Genomic DNA, 17,421 nt, shown 5'->3' on the forward strand with positions numbered 1-17,421 from the left:
ATTATGGAGAATGATGTGCTCAATATAGATGCTAGTGGGGTGTTAAGTAAGGACAAGGAAGCACTATCAGTGTTATGATAGTGGGTGAGGGCAGATGTGTGGGAAATGGAGGAGATGCTGCTGAGGGCAGCATAATGGTCGTGGAAGTGAATTCCATTTTTGAAAATCTCGGATTTCTAGAATGGAAGCCTCATCGTCGGAACAGATATGGCAGGGTCGGAACAACTGAGAGAAGGGCATAGTATTTTTTCAAGTGATAGGGTGGAAAGATAATATTGCCAATATAACTGAAAGTCAGTGATTTTGTAAAAGATGTCGGTAGATAGTCTATCTCTGGAGTTGGAGGCAGAGAGATCAAGAAAGGGGAGAGGGGTGTCAGAGAGGGACCAAGTAAACTTGAGTGGAAGTTGGAGGCAAAATTGATTAGATCAGCATGGGTGCAGGAAGCAGCTCAAATGCAGTCATCAATGGAGAAGAGAAAGAGTTGGAGAGTGTTACCAATCCAGGTTTTCAACATGGACTGTTCCACTTAGCCAACAAGAGCCAAGCATATCTGGGGCCTATGTGAGTCCCCATGGCTATACCATGGGTTTGGAGAAGATGGGAGGAGCCAAGAAAGAAATTGTCGAGGGTGTAAATCTGTTCCACGAGATGAAACAGTGGTGGTGGAGGAGAACTGGTTAGGTCTGTTGTCCAGATAGAAGCAGAGAGTCTTTAGGCCTTCCTAATGGGGGATGGAAGTGTGTAGGGATTGGATGTCCTAAATGAAAATAAGGAGATCAGGACTAGGGAATATGTCAACTGTTTATTCCCCTCGATAGATGCTGCCTGACCTGCTGAGTTCCTTTAGCATCTTGTGTGTGTTGATCACAGAACTGGAAGTTTTGTGACAAAATAATTCTTGAGATTCAGAGATGGAGTGAGTATGAAAGAACAGGAAGGTTAAAAGAGCCAAAGAAAATGGGGTGGGGGTGATCTAGAATGAATTTTTTGCATCTGTATTTACTCAGGAGATGGATACAAAGTTATAGATGTGAGACAAAGCAGCATCGACTTCATGGACCCTACACAAATTACAGAGGAGGAGGTGTTTGCTGTCTTGAGACAAATCAGTGTGGATAAATCCCCAGGGCCTGACAAGGTGTTCCCTCAGAACTTGTGGGATACAAGTGCAAAAATTGCATGGCCCCTAGCCCAGATAGTTAAATCATCCTTAGCGACAGGAGAAGTACCAGAGGATTGGAGGACATCCAATATTGTTCTGCTATTTAAGAAAGGCTCTAAAAATAAGCCAGGAAAGTATAGGCCAGTGAGTCTGACATCAGTGGTGGGAAAGTTATTGGAATGTATTCTAAGGAGCCAAATATATAAGTATTTGGAGTGACATGGACTGATTAAGGATAGTTAGCTTGACTTTGTGCATGGTAGGTTCTGTCTAACCAATCTTGTAGATTTTTTTCAAGGAAGCTACCAAGAGAGTTGATGAAGGCAGGGCAGTGGACATTGTCTACATGGAATTTAACAAGGCATTTGACAAGGTCCCACATAGGAGATTGGTCAAGAAGGTTCGGTTGCTTGGCATTCAAGATGAGATAATAAATTGGATTAGACATTAGCTCTGTGGGAGAAGCCAGATAGTGGTAGTAGATGGTTGCCTCTGTGACTAGTGGAGTGCCGCAGTGATCAGTGCTGGGTCCATTGTCGTTCGTCATCTATATCAACGATCTGGATGATATCAACGATCTGGATGATAATTTGCAGATGACTCCAAGATTGGGGGTTTAGTAGACAGCGAAGAGGACTACCATAGCTTGCAGTAGGACCTGGACCAACTAGAAAAATGGGCTGAAAAATGACAAGGTGTTACACTTCGGTAATACCAACCAGGGTAGGTCTTACACCATGAGCGGTAGAGCACTGAGCAGTGCTGTAGAGCAAAGGGATCTGGGAATACATGTCCATAATTCATTGAAAATGGCATCACAGGTAGATAGGGTAATAAAAACTTTTGTCATATTGGCCTTCATAGATCAAAATACTGAGTACAGGAGATGGAATGTTATGTTGAAGTATAAGACGTTGTTGAGAGTAATTTGGAGTACTGTCTGCAGTTTTAGGCACTTGCCTACAAGAAAGAAGTAAATAAAGTTGAAAGAGCACAGAGAAAATTTATAAGGATATTGCCTGGTGTGGAGGACCTGAGTTATAAGGAAAGATTGAATAGATTAGGACTATTTCTGGAAATGTAGAAGATTGTGGGAAGATTTGATTGAGGTATACAAAATTATGAGAGCTATAGATGGGGTAAATGCAGGCAGGCTTTTTCCATGGAGGTTGGGTGGGACTACAACCAGAGGTCATGGGTTAAGGTTGAAAGGTGAAAAGTTTAAGGGGCTTATGAGGAGAAACTTCTTCGCTCAGCGGGTTGTGAGAGTACCAGCACAAGTGGTGTATTTGAGCTCAATTTCAATGTTTAAGAGAAGTTTGGATAGGTACATGGATAGTAGGGGTGTGAAGGGTCATGATCTTGATGCAGGTCGATGGGAGTAGACAGTGTAATGATTCGGTATGGACTAGATGGGCTGAAGGGCCTGTTTCTATGCTGTACTTTTCTATGACTCTACTAATAGTGTTAGAATGGAGGTATGATTATGTGATAGAAGGGTTAACGATGTAGGGAAAAACAGATGATAAATGGAAAAGTAACAAATCAAAGTCTGGGCTTGGAGGCAATAATGAATAACAGAGTCATTATCTGATTGTTGAGTCTGGAAATTTTAACATGCCAAGTCAAATTGATTTTCTTAAACTTGTATTGAATCTTATTGAAACAGTTTGTCTTTCTCTAAATCTCAAATCATGTCCTGTTTCCAGTGTTGATGGTGTCCTTAACCTAAAGTGTTGACTTGTTTTCTCTCCAATTTGATGCATTATTATCTAATTCCAATATTTTCTATTTCTAGTATTCATTGTATTTTGTCTTTGTATCTGCTAAACATGTCATAGAACATTTATTTCACTATAAAATGATGCTTCTGAATCTGTATTTGCTTTTATTAACTTAGACTTCCTCTCAGTGGATAATTTCTGGCCTTTACAATCTGCCTTTTGATTTCCTTTTGTCATAGGAGGCTCTTGTTGTGATCAGGCTTCTTGATATCCTCTGTGAAACAACCTCAAACCATGAAAAATTCAGCTTTTTGCAGAATTCACCTGGTCTGGTGGAGAATACTGTTAGTAAGTGCAAAAAAGAAAGCTACTTCCTATAAATTGCTTTAGAAAGGTATTTCAAGTTAAGAATCTTTTCAGGGTGGTTATGAGACAATTACATTATAAGCTATGGATAATATTGGGCTAGATTTTGAAATAAAATAATAAAAGATGTTCTGTGTACAGAAGAATAAATCATTCAGTATCTTTGCTGTCTGAATTTTTTCCCTTCTTACAACCTTCATCACATTTATTATCGAAGTATGTATATCATATACAACCTTGGGATTCCTCTTCTTGCAGGCAGCTACATAAGAAAGAAACTCAATAGAATTCATGAAAAACCCCACACAACAAAGACCAGCAAGTATCCAATGTGCGAAAAAAGAACAAGTCATGCAAACAATAAATAAGTGAACCACAAAGTCCCCAAAAATTAGTTGACAGCTGTGGAGTCAGTTCAATGCACAGTCGAGTGAAGCTAGTCCAGGAGCCGATGACTAAATTGGGTTATTCCTCAAATTGGTTTTAGACTGTTCAAATAAAGGAAGGAGGCACTACTTACCTTGGTGCATAGTGGGACAAACAGTTGAGATAAATCTAAATAATTGAAGAACAGAAGCTCCCATCTAATTGTTTCAGCAGAATAGGAAAGAAAAAAAAGAGAAGTATCAGGGGCAAATATATATATTTTTTTAATTATGGCAAGATTAGTAAACAAAATTGCCCAGATTACACGACAACAAAATTAGCGCCAAAAAAACATGAATCTGAGGTAGAAGAGGTACTTAGTATACTTTGTAAAGAATTAAGACTACAAATTTCAAAGCATATTATTTAAATGACAAAAGTTTGTGGTGTTCCAAAATGGAGTGGTGTCCTAATGCACCATTTGCAAAAGTGTGCTGTACAGCAAGTCGTTATGCAAGGTAACAGCTTGTTATTATTTACTACTAGGGGAACTAAATGTAAATGCAAAGAGATTCTGCTTCAGTTAGATAAAGCATTGGTGAGGCAATATTCAGAGTACTGGTTTCCTTACTTAAACAAGAATGACAATATGTTGGAAGCTGTTCAGGGAAGGTTTACAAAACTAATATCTAGAATGCTTATGCTGTCTTCTGAAGAAAGATTGTACGGATAAGGCTTGTATCTGCTGTGAGTCTATTAGAGTGAGAAGGGATTTGATTGACAATCCCAAGGAGAGTAGATAGTACATCACGATATTAATTAAGCAGACATTCTTGCTTGAAGAGTTGAGTGGCCTGCTCCTGCTCCTAATTTTTATATTTGTAAGAACTGAGTTCTATTAGTAAGTAAAGCTTGAGAGTTATTATAGCACATCAAAAAAAAAGTTAGACTTGAGTGGTTGAGGCATGAAATTCACAAATTAATAGTTGTAACAAATTGTAAAAGAGTACAAGAGCAATGAAAAAGACTGCTAGTTAGGCTAGTTGGTTAGGGATATAGGTGATACCATGTATAAAAATGTGGTGATTCTTTTAAATAGCCTTAGATATTAATATATATTTTTCTTGAATGTAATTTCCTGTTTCAGAACTTTTGTATGAAACCCACCTTGCAGGAAAGCAAAGCAGAAATATTTTTACTGCATCCCAGTCATTATCACTTGCCAGTCAAGCCACTCATCCAGCTGTTGGATTTAAAGCTCATCTCATCCATTTGATTGGAAATCTTTGCTACAACAACAAGGAAAACCAAGAAAAGGTGAGAACTTTTAATTTGAGCATTTAACTTATTGAAAAAAGGCTATCTATTCAACTACAATGGAGGCCGTAACTTCAGATCTGTGAAGCTTTGCACGAAATTTACAAGTAGGATAATCTCAATCATAATGGAATAATGTATACAGTATTACTTAAAATATTTAAGTTTGCTGAAGGTGAACCCTTAAACCCTTTAAATCCTTTGAAATCCGAATGCTAATTGAGAAAACCTCTTGGTAAACTGTTGCTCTCCATCATGAGATTATATTTCTTTCCAAGCTGGTGATTGAATAGTTCATTATCTCGTTGACTTTATAGTTTTGCTTTATTGGATGAAAGATAGTAACAGTATTGTTTAATAAAGAAGTGACTGTCCTAGGTGTCAGTTTTGATTTCTGTTGATATAGATGTTCACAGTTATTGAAGCTATAATTGGCTACTTTGCAAATAAGAATAAAGAGCAAAAAACTCTACCTTTTTGTACAGTCAGTTAAAGAACAAAGTTGTGGATTTCTTGAAAATATGTGATGCAAGCATTACCAGAAGGGAAAACAATGATCCCATAATAAATTCAAATATATATAGTCTTAACCATACATTGCTCTGCGACAACACCGGTGCCAGGTTGTATCAGCCCTAGTGCCGTTCCCTTGGACAACATCAGCGGCATGCAGAGGGGAGACTTGTAGCATGGGCAACTGCCAGTCTTCCATACAACCTTGCGCAGGCCTGCGCCCTGGAAATCTTCCAAGGTGCAAATCCATGGTCTCACGAGACTAACGGATGCCTATATAGTCTTGTAAATACAATATTGTCATCAAATAATTGCTGCAAGTTTGAATCACTGACTCATTTACAGATAATTCCTCCTTTAGATTTGGGCTTTTGTATTAAACAAATGCACATGTGATTGAGAACTATGGCCTAAAGGAGTAGTCAAAATTGTGTTTCCAATTTACTTACAGAAGAATGGTGTATTGTAATCTCTTCTTGCATTAATTTTTTTTAAATCACTGCAATTAACATGGAGAGTATAATACAACTGAAATTAAACTGGGCACTTTTCAATCCATTATTTCACACCTTTGGTGAAATTGTAACCTTGATCATTCTTTCATGGGTTATTTTAACGATATTGCATTTTAATGCCCAAAAGATTAGTCAAAGAGAGAATTTTGAAAACTATCTTAAATGAAGAAGAATGGAAATAGGCGTTTATGGAAGAAATTCCAGGGTTCGGGAGTTATGGATATTAATCATTGTTGTTGGGGAAATCAGACGGCAGTGTTGTAAGATGCCAGGATTATAATATATACAAAGCATCTGTGGTAGGAAACACCAAAGCTTGACTTGGATTTGAATGGCTCAAAATTAATTGTGTGTTTGGAGTAGAGAGGCCATTCTAGTTTGATTCTTTTCGCCAAAATGTTACATTTCCACAGGCAAATGCGGCAATGGAGTAGTATGATCAAATATTTTTACAGAATTATGTTAGTAACAGTATATACTGAGCAGCTTACAGTGTGGGAGCTACAAGCCAGGTCTGCCACGACAAAAAACTTGCGTACTCAATAGCCTGCGCGCAAAAGAGAGTCCTCCTCACATGAGGCACTGCATCAGTGATTGGCCACATGCACACTTGCCACATTCTTGCATTCAATCTGATACGGTACATCAAGGATAAAGAAATTTATATTCAGGGCATTGTAAGACAAGGAGCAAAAGTAGATTAACAAGCAAAGGACTGGTGATGAAAATATTAAATAGAGGCAATGGCTTGGGATGAAGCTAAGTTTGCAGATCACTGAATTGTTCAGTAGTTACAGGTATGTCTTTTTACTAAGTCCTCTGTTCTATATGTGCTTTTCTGCAAACTTTTTAAATCAGTAGGTCTTTCTCAGATGGGTAAATATTTTCATTTCATTCCCGCATTAGGCACTCGTTCTAATATGCTGTATTCTATTTTCTTGTAACTAGTCAATTATAAAAGCTTTTTGTTGGGAAAGCCGCATGCACAAGTAATACTTTGCTTCAGGCGTGCAATTGCAATTTATGGTTATGGTCCTTTTTGATTCCAGTCCATTGGAGGTAATTAGAACAATAGAAAGGTTGGTTAAAAGATTCATAGACTAGGAAGATGGAGTTTCAGAAAATAAAGTAAATATCTGCCTGCAGTAGAGGAGATCCCCATGCAGGGGTGGGGGTGATACATGATAATTTTCAGGTATTTTAAACGTTCTCAGTTTGGTTGAACAATTGATATTGATTATATAACTGGTACAAATCCTTTTAGAACAACCTTTTGCCATAATATTATTTCTTCAAACATGCTTTTTTGTGAGGCTGGAAAACACAACACCTCAGGGAGAGAGTTCCTTAAGTTTGTAATAAATTACTGACAAGATAATCAATGGGGATGGGAGAGGTTCCAGAGGATTGGAGGGTTGCAAACGTTGTTCCCTTATTCAAGAAAGGAGCAGAGATAGCCCAGCAAGTTATAGACCAGTGAGTCTTATCTCAGTGGTTGGTAAGTTGATGGAAAAGATCCTGAGAGGCAGGATGTATGAACATTTGGAGAGGAATAATATGATTAGGAATAGTCAGCATGGCTTTGTTAAAGGCAGGTTGTGCCTTACGAGCCTGATTGGATTTTTGAGGTTGTGACCAAACACATTTTTTGTAGATGTGAAGATGTGGTGTATATGGATTATGCATTTGATAAGGTACCCATGCAAGGCTTATTGAGAAAGTAAAGAGGCATGGAATCCAAGGGGACCTTGCCTTGTGGATCCAGAATTGGCTTGCCCACAGAAGGCAAAGAGTGGTTGTGGACAGGTTATATTCTGTATGGAGGTCGGGACTAGTGGTGTGCCTCAGGGATCTGTTCTGGGACCCCTTCTCTTTGTGATTTTTATAAATGACCTGGATGAAGAAGTGGAGGAATGGGTTAGTAAATTTGCTGATGACACGAAAGTTAGGGGTGTTGAGGATAGTGTGGAGGGCTGTCAGAGGCTACAGTGGGACATTGATAGGATGCAGAACTGGGCTGAGCAGTGGCAGATGGAGTTCAACCCAGAAAAGTGTAAGGTGGTTCATTTTGATAGGTCAAATATGATGGCAGAATATAGTGTTAATGGTAAGACTTTTGGCATTGTGGAGGATCAGAGGGATCTTACGGTCCAAGTCCATAGGACACTTAAAGCTGCTGCGCAGGTTGACTCCATGGTTAAGAAGGCATACGGTGCATTGGCTTTCATCAACTGTGGGATTGAGTTTAAGAGCCAAGAGGTAATGTTACAGCTTTATAGGACCCTGGTCAGACCCCACTTGGAGTACTGTGCTCAGTTCTGGTCACCTCACTACAGGAAGGATGTGGAAACTATAGAAAGGGTGCCAAGGAGATTTACAAGGATGTTGCCTAGATTGGGGAGCATGCCTTATGAGAATAGGTTGAGTGAGCTCGGTCTTTTCTCCTTGGAGAGGCACAGGATGAGAGGTGACCTGATAGAGGTGTTTAAGATGATGAGAGACATTGATCGTGTGGATAGTCAGAGGCTTTTTTCCAGGGCTGAAATGGCTAACATGAGAGGGCACAATTTTAAGGTGCTTGGAAGTAGGTACAGAGGAGATATTGGGGTAAATTTTTTGTCAAAGAATGGTGAGTGTGTGGAATGGGCTGCCAGTGACGGTGGTGGAGGCAGAAATGATAGGGTCTTTTAAGAGACTTCTGGATAGGTACATGGAGCTTAGAAAAGTAGAGGGCTATGGGTAACCCTAGGTAATTTCCAAAGAATTACATGTTTGGCACAGCATTGTGAGCCGAAGGGCCTGTATTGTGCTGTAGGTTTTCTATGTTTCTAAGATAGAATGTGATCCACTTGTAACCCAGTAATAACTATAATTGGAATGAGGTTTGCATTGAAGTTTTGAATTCAGAAGTAAAGCTGTTATGTATGGAAATGAAATGGGAGAGGAAACTGCAGGGTCGGGAAACCTGAAATAAAAACAGAAAATTCTAGAAATACTCAGCAAGTCAAGTAGTAACTGAAGAAGAGGAAACAGAGGTAACATTTCATAAAAACATATGAACAAAAAAGCAGAAATATCTATTCAGCTCCATGTTCATGCTCCATGATTCAATTAGATCATGGAAGATTTATTACTTTAACAGTACTTTACTTCACTAGCATCCATTTCTTTTGATGCCTAACATCTAATAATGTATCACTTTCTACCCTGCTTATATTCCATGATGACTGAAGCTCCATTATCCTTTTGAGAAGAGAATTCCAAAAAATTACTCCCTGCTGGGTGAAGTAGCTTCCTTCTTATTACAGTGTTCGTAGGATGACATTATTTTTGAGACTTTTGCTCCTTATCCTAATTGCCTTAGTTGGGGGCTGCATCAACCCTGTGTTTAACCTGTTGAATTTTTTGAGAATTTTTTTTATTTTAATGAGAAAGCACCTTTCAATATTCTGAACTCGAGAGAATATGACCTTTCAAATTAGAGCATGAAATTTGTCATGTTATTTTTGAACTAGTGAGCAGATCTCAACCTGTATAATATTTTGAAGCAAACTAGAGAGTTTTCTGCAAACCAGAAAATTAATTTCTACAAACCAGAAAATTAATTTCTACGTATCAATCGTGAAGCCTGTTAACATGTAGAGGTTATTGGTCAAGTTTATTGTCACCTAAGCTAAGTTTGTTGTCATCTGACTGTACATGTATACAACCAAATGAAACAAAGTTCCTCTGACCTTTAATGTGTTTTAACAAACAGAAATGTCTTTCTTTGCCTGTAAATTTCACAACCTTAATCTTAAAATGTTGGGCTGGCTGATGTTTTGATCCCATTAATTTTATTACCTTCAACAGGTGTGTTGAATATGATTATGTTTTGTGTAACTAAATTTAAAATTGCAAGTTTCTTTTCACTGTATTGCTTAGATATATTCATATCAAGATCCTAGAGATAAATGGACCTTTATGCTGACATGAAACAGGATAATAACTGATATCAAATTTACAAAAGAATGAATCAATCTGGTTTCTCATTAATAGCCACAGATTAACAATTTGAATCTGAAGAAAGTGGGTGCTGCAGGAGAGAATAAGCAGGTGGAATAGAGCTGGGTTGAGATTAAGGTTCGGGTGGGAACATTAAATTTGCAGAGACCAATTTTAAAATAAGTATTCAAATAAAGAAAAGAGATGGTGTGCAACTCTGGTATTGGGAATCTACTGATGTTTGAAATCTGAGACATGAGGATAGGAGCTGTGTTGTAGACCTAATAGAGATTATATAGTTAAAGAAAAAAGTCAGAGCAATAGAGAGAAAAAAAAACTTGATTTTGATCTCAAACAAGAGAAAATCTGAGCAACACACACGAAATGCTGGAGGAGCTCAGCAGGCCAGGCAGCATCTAGGAAAAGAGTACAGTCTACGTTTCCGACCAAAACCCTTTGGCAGGACTTTGATTTTGAGATAGATTTTCATCTAATTCTTTCAAAGTGTTTCACAAACAAAATTGTGTCGTAATTTGTATGTAGACAGCATGAGCTCTACAAGGAACAACACCTGTCCAAGATGTTTTGTTGCTGATGCTTTAGGGTTGCTTGTTCATTTAGACAAAAAGTCACATGAGATATTTCATGCCTATTTGAATAGACTGACAGTGCATCAGCATAACACCTTGGAGGTAATAGCTTTCAACTGATGACACTCAAGTGAAGTATCCACCTAGATTATGTGTTCAGCAATCTGTGCTTCCATTGATCCAAGTTCACATTTAGAAAAAAATTAAACAGTAAATAGGGATCCTGTGAATGAAAAGGCGGCTGCTCCACATGCATTTTTAAAATTGAATCATTAATTGTTGAATATGATAAAGAAACAGTAGCTGAGAAAAAAATGAGTATAAAGAAGAAAGTAAAGATGTTGTTTAGAACAAATGAAAATATTTAAGGAGAAATTCACCAGGAAATGAGAAGTAAATGAAGGTGGGCTCAACAATGCTATGAAGGTAATAGTTGACTCATTTTTCAAAGATTTCAAAATGTAGAAGTTCAGAAAGGTGCTATGAGGTACTGAAATTTTGCAAACCCAGGCTGGTCGGAGGCTGAAAGTCTAGCCTCGGTTGTCTGACCAAGCTGTGGTCAAAGGTGGGCTGGAGGGTAATCAAGTGGGTGTTGACAGTTGCCTGAAAGATGACGGGACAGTGAGAACAAAATGGGTGGTATTGGATTCGAAGATATGAAGTCAGCCTTCTCACGCAACAAAGTTTTCAGCTAACTTGCCCAGTATCATTGACCATTCTTTCTTCTTTTTCATCCATATTGTTTTTTAGTAGCCTAATAGTTATCAATTATTAAATGATAAGTTAATTTTACATTGCTCTACTTAATTTTCAAATCCTATCAGCCCAAAAACTCTGAATTTGAAATATTAGATTTCTGAATTCAACTTAACAAACTGTACAGTTCTAAGTCAGATACTCCAGCATACATTTGACTTCTGTGAAAAGCCTTTGAACTTTAGACAATTAATTGAGACCATTCATTTGGTTTGCTGGTTCCCTTTCTTTGTTCTACTGCATAAAAAAAATCCCACAATTCAAATTCTTAAGTTTACAAAGGATTAGCTCATGAGAAACAACTCAGGGCTTTAAGAAAATTAAAAAATGATGGTGTTTTTGAACATAATTAACTGCTTAACATCAGACATCTGATTTAGATTATACAAGGAATAAGTTATTCATTTGTAACAGGCAAATTGGTCTCTCTGAGTAACAAGGGAAAACTTCCAAATTTTCTGAAAGAATTTGGTTGTTTGGTGAAATTGCATGCCTTCACTCTTCTGCATTGCAGTAAAACAACTCTGGTTTATTGAAGTAACATACTCGTTATGCAATAGGTGAAGTCTTCATAGATATTTCTTATTCTATGCTATTATTGGTCTACATTCTGAATGTAAACTGATATTCCTGGGAAACTCACAGAATAATTATATGGATACTATGTTCTAATACATATGGAACCTCGAGAATGAAATGTAGTTGACTGGGTGAAAAAGTAGAACTGCACTACATGGTCACTTTGTTAGGTACAGGAGTGGAACCATGTGTGTTCTTCTGCTGTTGTAGCCCATCCACTTTGGGGTTCAGAGATTCTCTCCTGCACACCACTGTTGTAACGCGCAGTTACTTGAGTTTCTGTCGCCTTCCTGTCAGCTTGAACCAGATTGACCATTCTCCTCTGACCTCTCTCATTAACACTCAATGTTGTGTGTCAAAGTCCCAGAAGATCTGCAGTTTCTGAGATACTTTAAACACCCCGCCTGGCACCAACAATCATTCCATGGTCAAAGCCATTTGGATCACATTTCTTCCCCCAATTCTAATGTTTGGTATAAACAGCAACTAAATCTCTTGACCATTTCTGTATGTTTTTATGCATTGAGTTGTTGCCACGTGATTGGCTGATTAGATATTTGCATTAACAAGCAGGTGTACAGGCATACCTAATAATATGGCCACTGATTGTAAGTTGCAACTTCATTTAACCATCAGGTTTTTTCTATCATATTACAAAAAGTTGTTCACAGTTTTTGCTCGAGTAAGTTACTGTTAACAGTTGTCTCATTCGTTGTAAAACATGAAGGATAGAAAGTGATCTCAGTGAAACATTTTTGAGCTTAATAAAACTGTTTCCTCCAACCCAGTTCTGAAAGCTTATTATGCTCATCCCATCAGAGAGCTTGCAGAAAATTGTCCCTTTGTTCATACGGTAAAAATAATTATTTTGTAAAAACCTCTTGATGAAACACATTCAAAGTGCTGGAGGAACTCAGCAAGTCAGGCAGTATCTATGGAGAGGAATAAATAATTGAAGTTGCAGGTCTCCATTAGGACTGGAAAGGAAGAGGGGAAGAAGCTATGATGAAAAGGCAGGGAGGAGGAGTACAAGCTGGCAGATGACAGGTGAAGCAAGGGGAGGGGGACAAGAAGCAGAGGTGATAGGTGGAAGAGGCAAATGGCTGAAGAAGAAATCTGATAGGAGAAGCACAGTGGGCTGTGGGATAAAGGGGAGTAGGAGGAGCTCCACATGGAAGTGATGGGCAAGTGAGGATAAGAGAAGGGGTAAGGGGGGAGCCATGCTGCCTGACCTGCTGATTTCCTCCAACATTTTATTTGTAGCTCTGCATTTCTAGCACTTGCAGAAATTCTTGTGTTTTTTGATATTTGAAATGTGCGTTCACTACATGCTAATTTTTGCACCTTTTCTTGAACGCATTACCCCTTGTGTCAAGGACTGGGTCTCACTATTGGCTACCTTCCATTTTATTGTCTAAATGCTAATTATTCATATGGCAATTTTGACAAGGAGTGAAAGGATTAGCAGTCAGATGGGCTGTTTTTGCCACAGCAATGCTGCTTGCTTTTAGTTTTCTTTTCAGCATGGGTACCCAGGACATTTCTGAAACCCTATAATGTTTGAGAAAAAATGGATTCTATGCACTGAACATTTGTATCTGCTCTTCAGTTGAATGGTTGATTGATTTAAGAAATGGCATATGCCGTCACAGTGAAATGTGAATACGTTTAACTCTCATCAGAGTATGTTATAACCTTTAAATTTGAATTAATAGAAATATGATAAGCACTGGACTAGGCCCAGCCCTGTTGCTTCATTGACATGTAAGTGGTGCACACTTGTAACATAATGCACATCATACTATTATAGGGGAAATAATATATTACAATGATGACTGATAAGTACTTGCATCACAAGGTATACAGTACTCATGTTTTGGTTGCTTGATAATTTGGTAATTTTGTATATCTTACAATGCTCTCGTTTTATAGCAGTTAACTGAAATTATTTCAGGAAGCTACAGGCTAATTATTTTAAACAGTATGAGCTTCATTTTCCTGGTTTTGAGTTTTGATCAGAATTCCTCTATTTTAGCTACAATTTTATTCCTGTGTATGTGCTGTTCAAAATTTCATAAGGAGATGATATGTTTTGTAGAATGTAGACGGAGTGTGATTGTTTTGATCAAAAAGCAAGGTCTCAGAAATAGCAATGGCAATTTTAGCTCTTTGGTCAATATGGCTGAGGTGTAAATACTGGCCAAGCGAAGAAAGGGATCTGTCCAGCTTGTTTTCAAATGATACTAAGGAAACCTTTATTTCATCTGATAGGGCAATTGTCTTGCCCAAGTAACTATACCTCTAAAGGTGCGGCACTGCAACTCCTGTTTATGAAGTTAAGATCAAGTATAACTATCATTCAACCATACACATGAATACAGCCAAATGAAACAGTTTTCCTCCGGGTCAAGGTGCAAAACAGTACCAACAGTCACACACAGCACACAGTTACGTTAGCGGAAAAACATAAGTCAGAAAAATAAATATGGTTCAAGTCCCTGATTGGCGTGGCCTGCAAATTGATAGTGCATGGAAAGTTAGTGATAGGCTTTCACAGCCCTCTCTGATTTTCATTTCATTCAGGACTGATGTTGATTAGGACATAATGAAAGAGGAGAAACTGGCTAATGCCAAGTGATTGCCAAACAGTTTGTTAAACATGCCTGAACTGTGTAGTTCCAAGTCCAAAGCAGTATAGAAACTGCTGACAGAAAGTGAGACAATGAATTTATGAATTGAAAGACAGATAGCACCTGATCTAAGTAGGGATGATTACTAATGAGAATAAGCATGATAAGCTAGCAGGTCAGTTTCTCACAAACAAATTTTCATCCGTGTTTCTGATGGGTATGATATTCCAAACTAATGAGGATACAGGTAAAATGATGGCAAATGTCAAAGGGTTTAAAAATGGAACTTCATTTGTGGAGGCTAAACAAATGTTGGCAATGGGGAACAAAAATCAGAGTTGATTTTTTTTCACCTCAAAGAGCTGAACTATTCAGTGCGAGGTCTAATTGGACTTGTGATGGCAAGCAAGCAGGCAGTAGGTTCCAAATATCATCTCTTTGGAATTGTTTTCTGGTGTATAGCCAGTCTCTTGAATCAACTCTTATAGGACACCGTGACTTTTGTTAGGGTCAAGAAGGGCAGGATTTCAAAAATAAGTTGTCAGACTCGGTCAGGGTTTAATTGACTGTAGTCAGGTCAGGTTGAATGGGTTATAATTTGATACCCATTCAGACCTCTGCAGTATCAGTTTAATCTGGAGATTTACCATAAATTCAGATTTTTGGTTGAATTATTTTGCAGTAGCTATGAATATATTTAGATCTGTTCCATGAAAGAGCAAAAACTGGATATAAGTCATAAATATGAAAGAGAAAGTTAGTATCAAAATCAAGTAAAATTATTGTTTTGCTCTTAACCTTATGCCAAGATTCAGGAAATACGCATGTTTTAAACATTTTTCTGATTTCAGTGTAAACATTAAAAGAAATTTATTCCCCGGTGCTTTGTCTATATGATACAAAATATAATTGTTTAGACAACACACATCAAAGTTGCTGGTGAACGCAGCAGGCCAGGCAGTATCTCTAGGAAGAGGTACAGTAGACATTTTGGGCCGAGACCCTTCGTCAGGACAATAATTGTTTAGACACTCATTTTGATGTCTGAGCGTCGAATTCAACCTTATGTATAGAAGGCAATGTAGCATTGATATTCCATTAATTGAACATTGCAATTCTAAATATAATTGTACACATTTCTAACTCAGTGTTTTAAATTCTTTCTGTGTAGAAAATGTTTCTATTTCTAATATCATCCTGAGCCTCAATCTTCTGTTTCTTTCATGTCTACTCCATCCATGACACTCTTGATTTTTCCCAAGGATCATCTGCCAGGGCAATGCACAACCAAACATATTTCTGTAATCTCCACTCTCCACAAAGGCAGGAAGTTTGGCAGAAAAGACCATTGTCTGTGATTCTAGATTTTTGGCCTCTTCTACCTCCTCTATTTTACATTTGCTTGTGTCATTTGTCAATTTTGTATTTATAATGGCATGATTAGGGGCCCTAATCCTCTGTGGCTTGGTGTCACATTTTATTTTGTAACACATCTGGAAATTGCAAGGAATGTTTTACTGTATTACACTTTTTAAATAAAAGTACAGGTTGTTGGACAGCTATTGGTGGTTACACTTAACAACCATGAAGGGAGATGTGAAGGCCATTATCAGCTTTACTGGAGAACTTGTTTATTCTAATTTTTTGGAGGCATAAAAGACTGTAGATGCTGAAAGCTGGAGCGAAAAACAAAATTTTGGAGAAACTTGGCCAGTCAGGCAGCACTTGTGGAGGGAAATGAATAGCTAACATTTTGGCTGAAGCCCTTTGTCTGGATCCACACAAAGGGTCTCAATTTGAAACATTGACTGTCCATCTTCCCTTCACAGATACTGCCTGACCTGCTGAGTTCCTTAAACATTTTGTTTTTGGAGCTTGATTTGTTTGCCATATTCTATTGTGATAATTTAACATTTTTAACTTAAAATATGTCATGATTTAATTTTTCAGAAATGCCAAGTCTATTGATTATTTTAAATCAACTTTATGCTGCATTCAGTCAAGTAGAATGGATTTCTGCAACTGCTTTTGCATAACCTTGTTAACAAATGAATATGTTGTTGGAAATTCTAAGCATGTCTGGTAACATCTGATTTCATGATGATACTGTGGTCACAATTTTTGCAAAATATTAAACTCTGTGGTTTCTTTGTAAAAGCCGAGCATGTAATTTAAAGGCTTTTGCTTTCTTCCTTGTTTAGGATTAACTTACTTTAGGGCATGTTGGTCTATTTTCTTGAACCATTATGAGAAGTGGTCAAAATCCAAATCACCAAACTTAAGAGGAATTCTTGTGTTTGCCTGGCTTATGTAATTAGCTTTCTGAGAACTAAAGAGTATTGGTACTGCGTGGAATTTTGTATTTTTTCTGATGTGAACACTTTTTATCCTAGAAATTCTTTTCTTCAGATTTCATTATTTAAATGTGAACTGTCAGCTGCTTTAACAATGTGAGCAGTGGCTGTACCACGTTGAAGCAGCCACCAAGTGCCACATAATGAGATGATGTATTCTTTGCATGGATTTAAATTAAATTGTGATATAATTAAAGGGTTCTTTCTTGATTTGTTGCTGAGGCATTTTAACCTATTCAGTTTACAAGCTACTTTTAAAAATATAGGTATTAAATTAGATGAAAGTGAGTTTACCTGGTTATCAAATCACAAAAGAGAAAATCTGCAGATGCTGAAAATACAAGCACCACACACTAGCTTCTAGCATTTTGTGTGTGTTACCTGGTTATATTTCATTGATTGTGAAACAATTGGCTTGTAATCTTTACAGCAGGGGTAATTTTGGTCAACTGTACTGTGTAGTCAGAGGCTGCTGCATCTCATTGAAACTGCATCAATTTTTTCATCTTTATTGGAGACTAGGTTGAAGGAATGAACTTGGGCATTGAACTGTTTTCTATGG

General features: G+C 37.6%; 1 protein-coding gene across 4 annotated transcripts in view; it reads left to right on the forward strand.

Annotated features, from left to right (window-relative positions):
* The window catches only part of atxn10 (ataxin 10), a 219,435-nt gene that overhangs the window by 74,794 nt on the left and 127,220 nt on the right, over nt 1-17,421 (forward strand). For all 4 annotated transcript variants that reach the window (XM_063059674.1, XM_063059673.1, XM_063059675.1 and 1 more), the window contains exons 8-9: nt 3,129-3,237; nt 4,769-4,938. In XM_063059674.1, coding sequence (XP_062915744.1) covers nt 3,129-3,237; nt 4,769-4,938 — 279 coding nt within the window. The remainder of the gene's footprint in view (nt 1-3,128; nt 3,238-4,768; nt 4,939-17,421) is intronic.

Source organism: Mobula hypostoma, chromosome 9 (genome assembly GCF_963921235.1).
Source record: "Mobula hypostoma chromosome 9, sMobHyp1.1, whole genome shotgun sequence".
Classification (NCBI taxonomy): Eukaryota; Metazoa; Chordata; class Chondrichthyes; order Myliobatiformes; family Myliobatidae; genus Mobula; species Mobula hypostoma.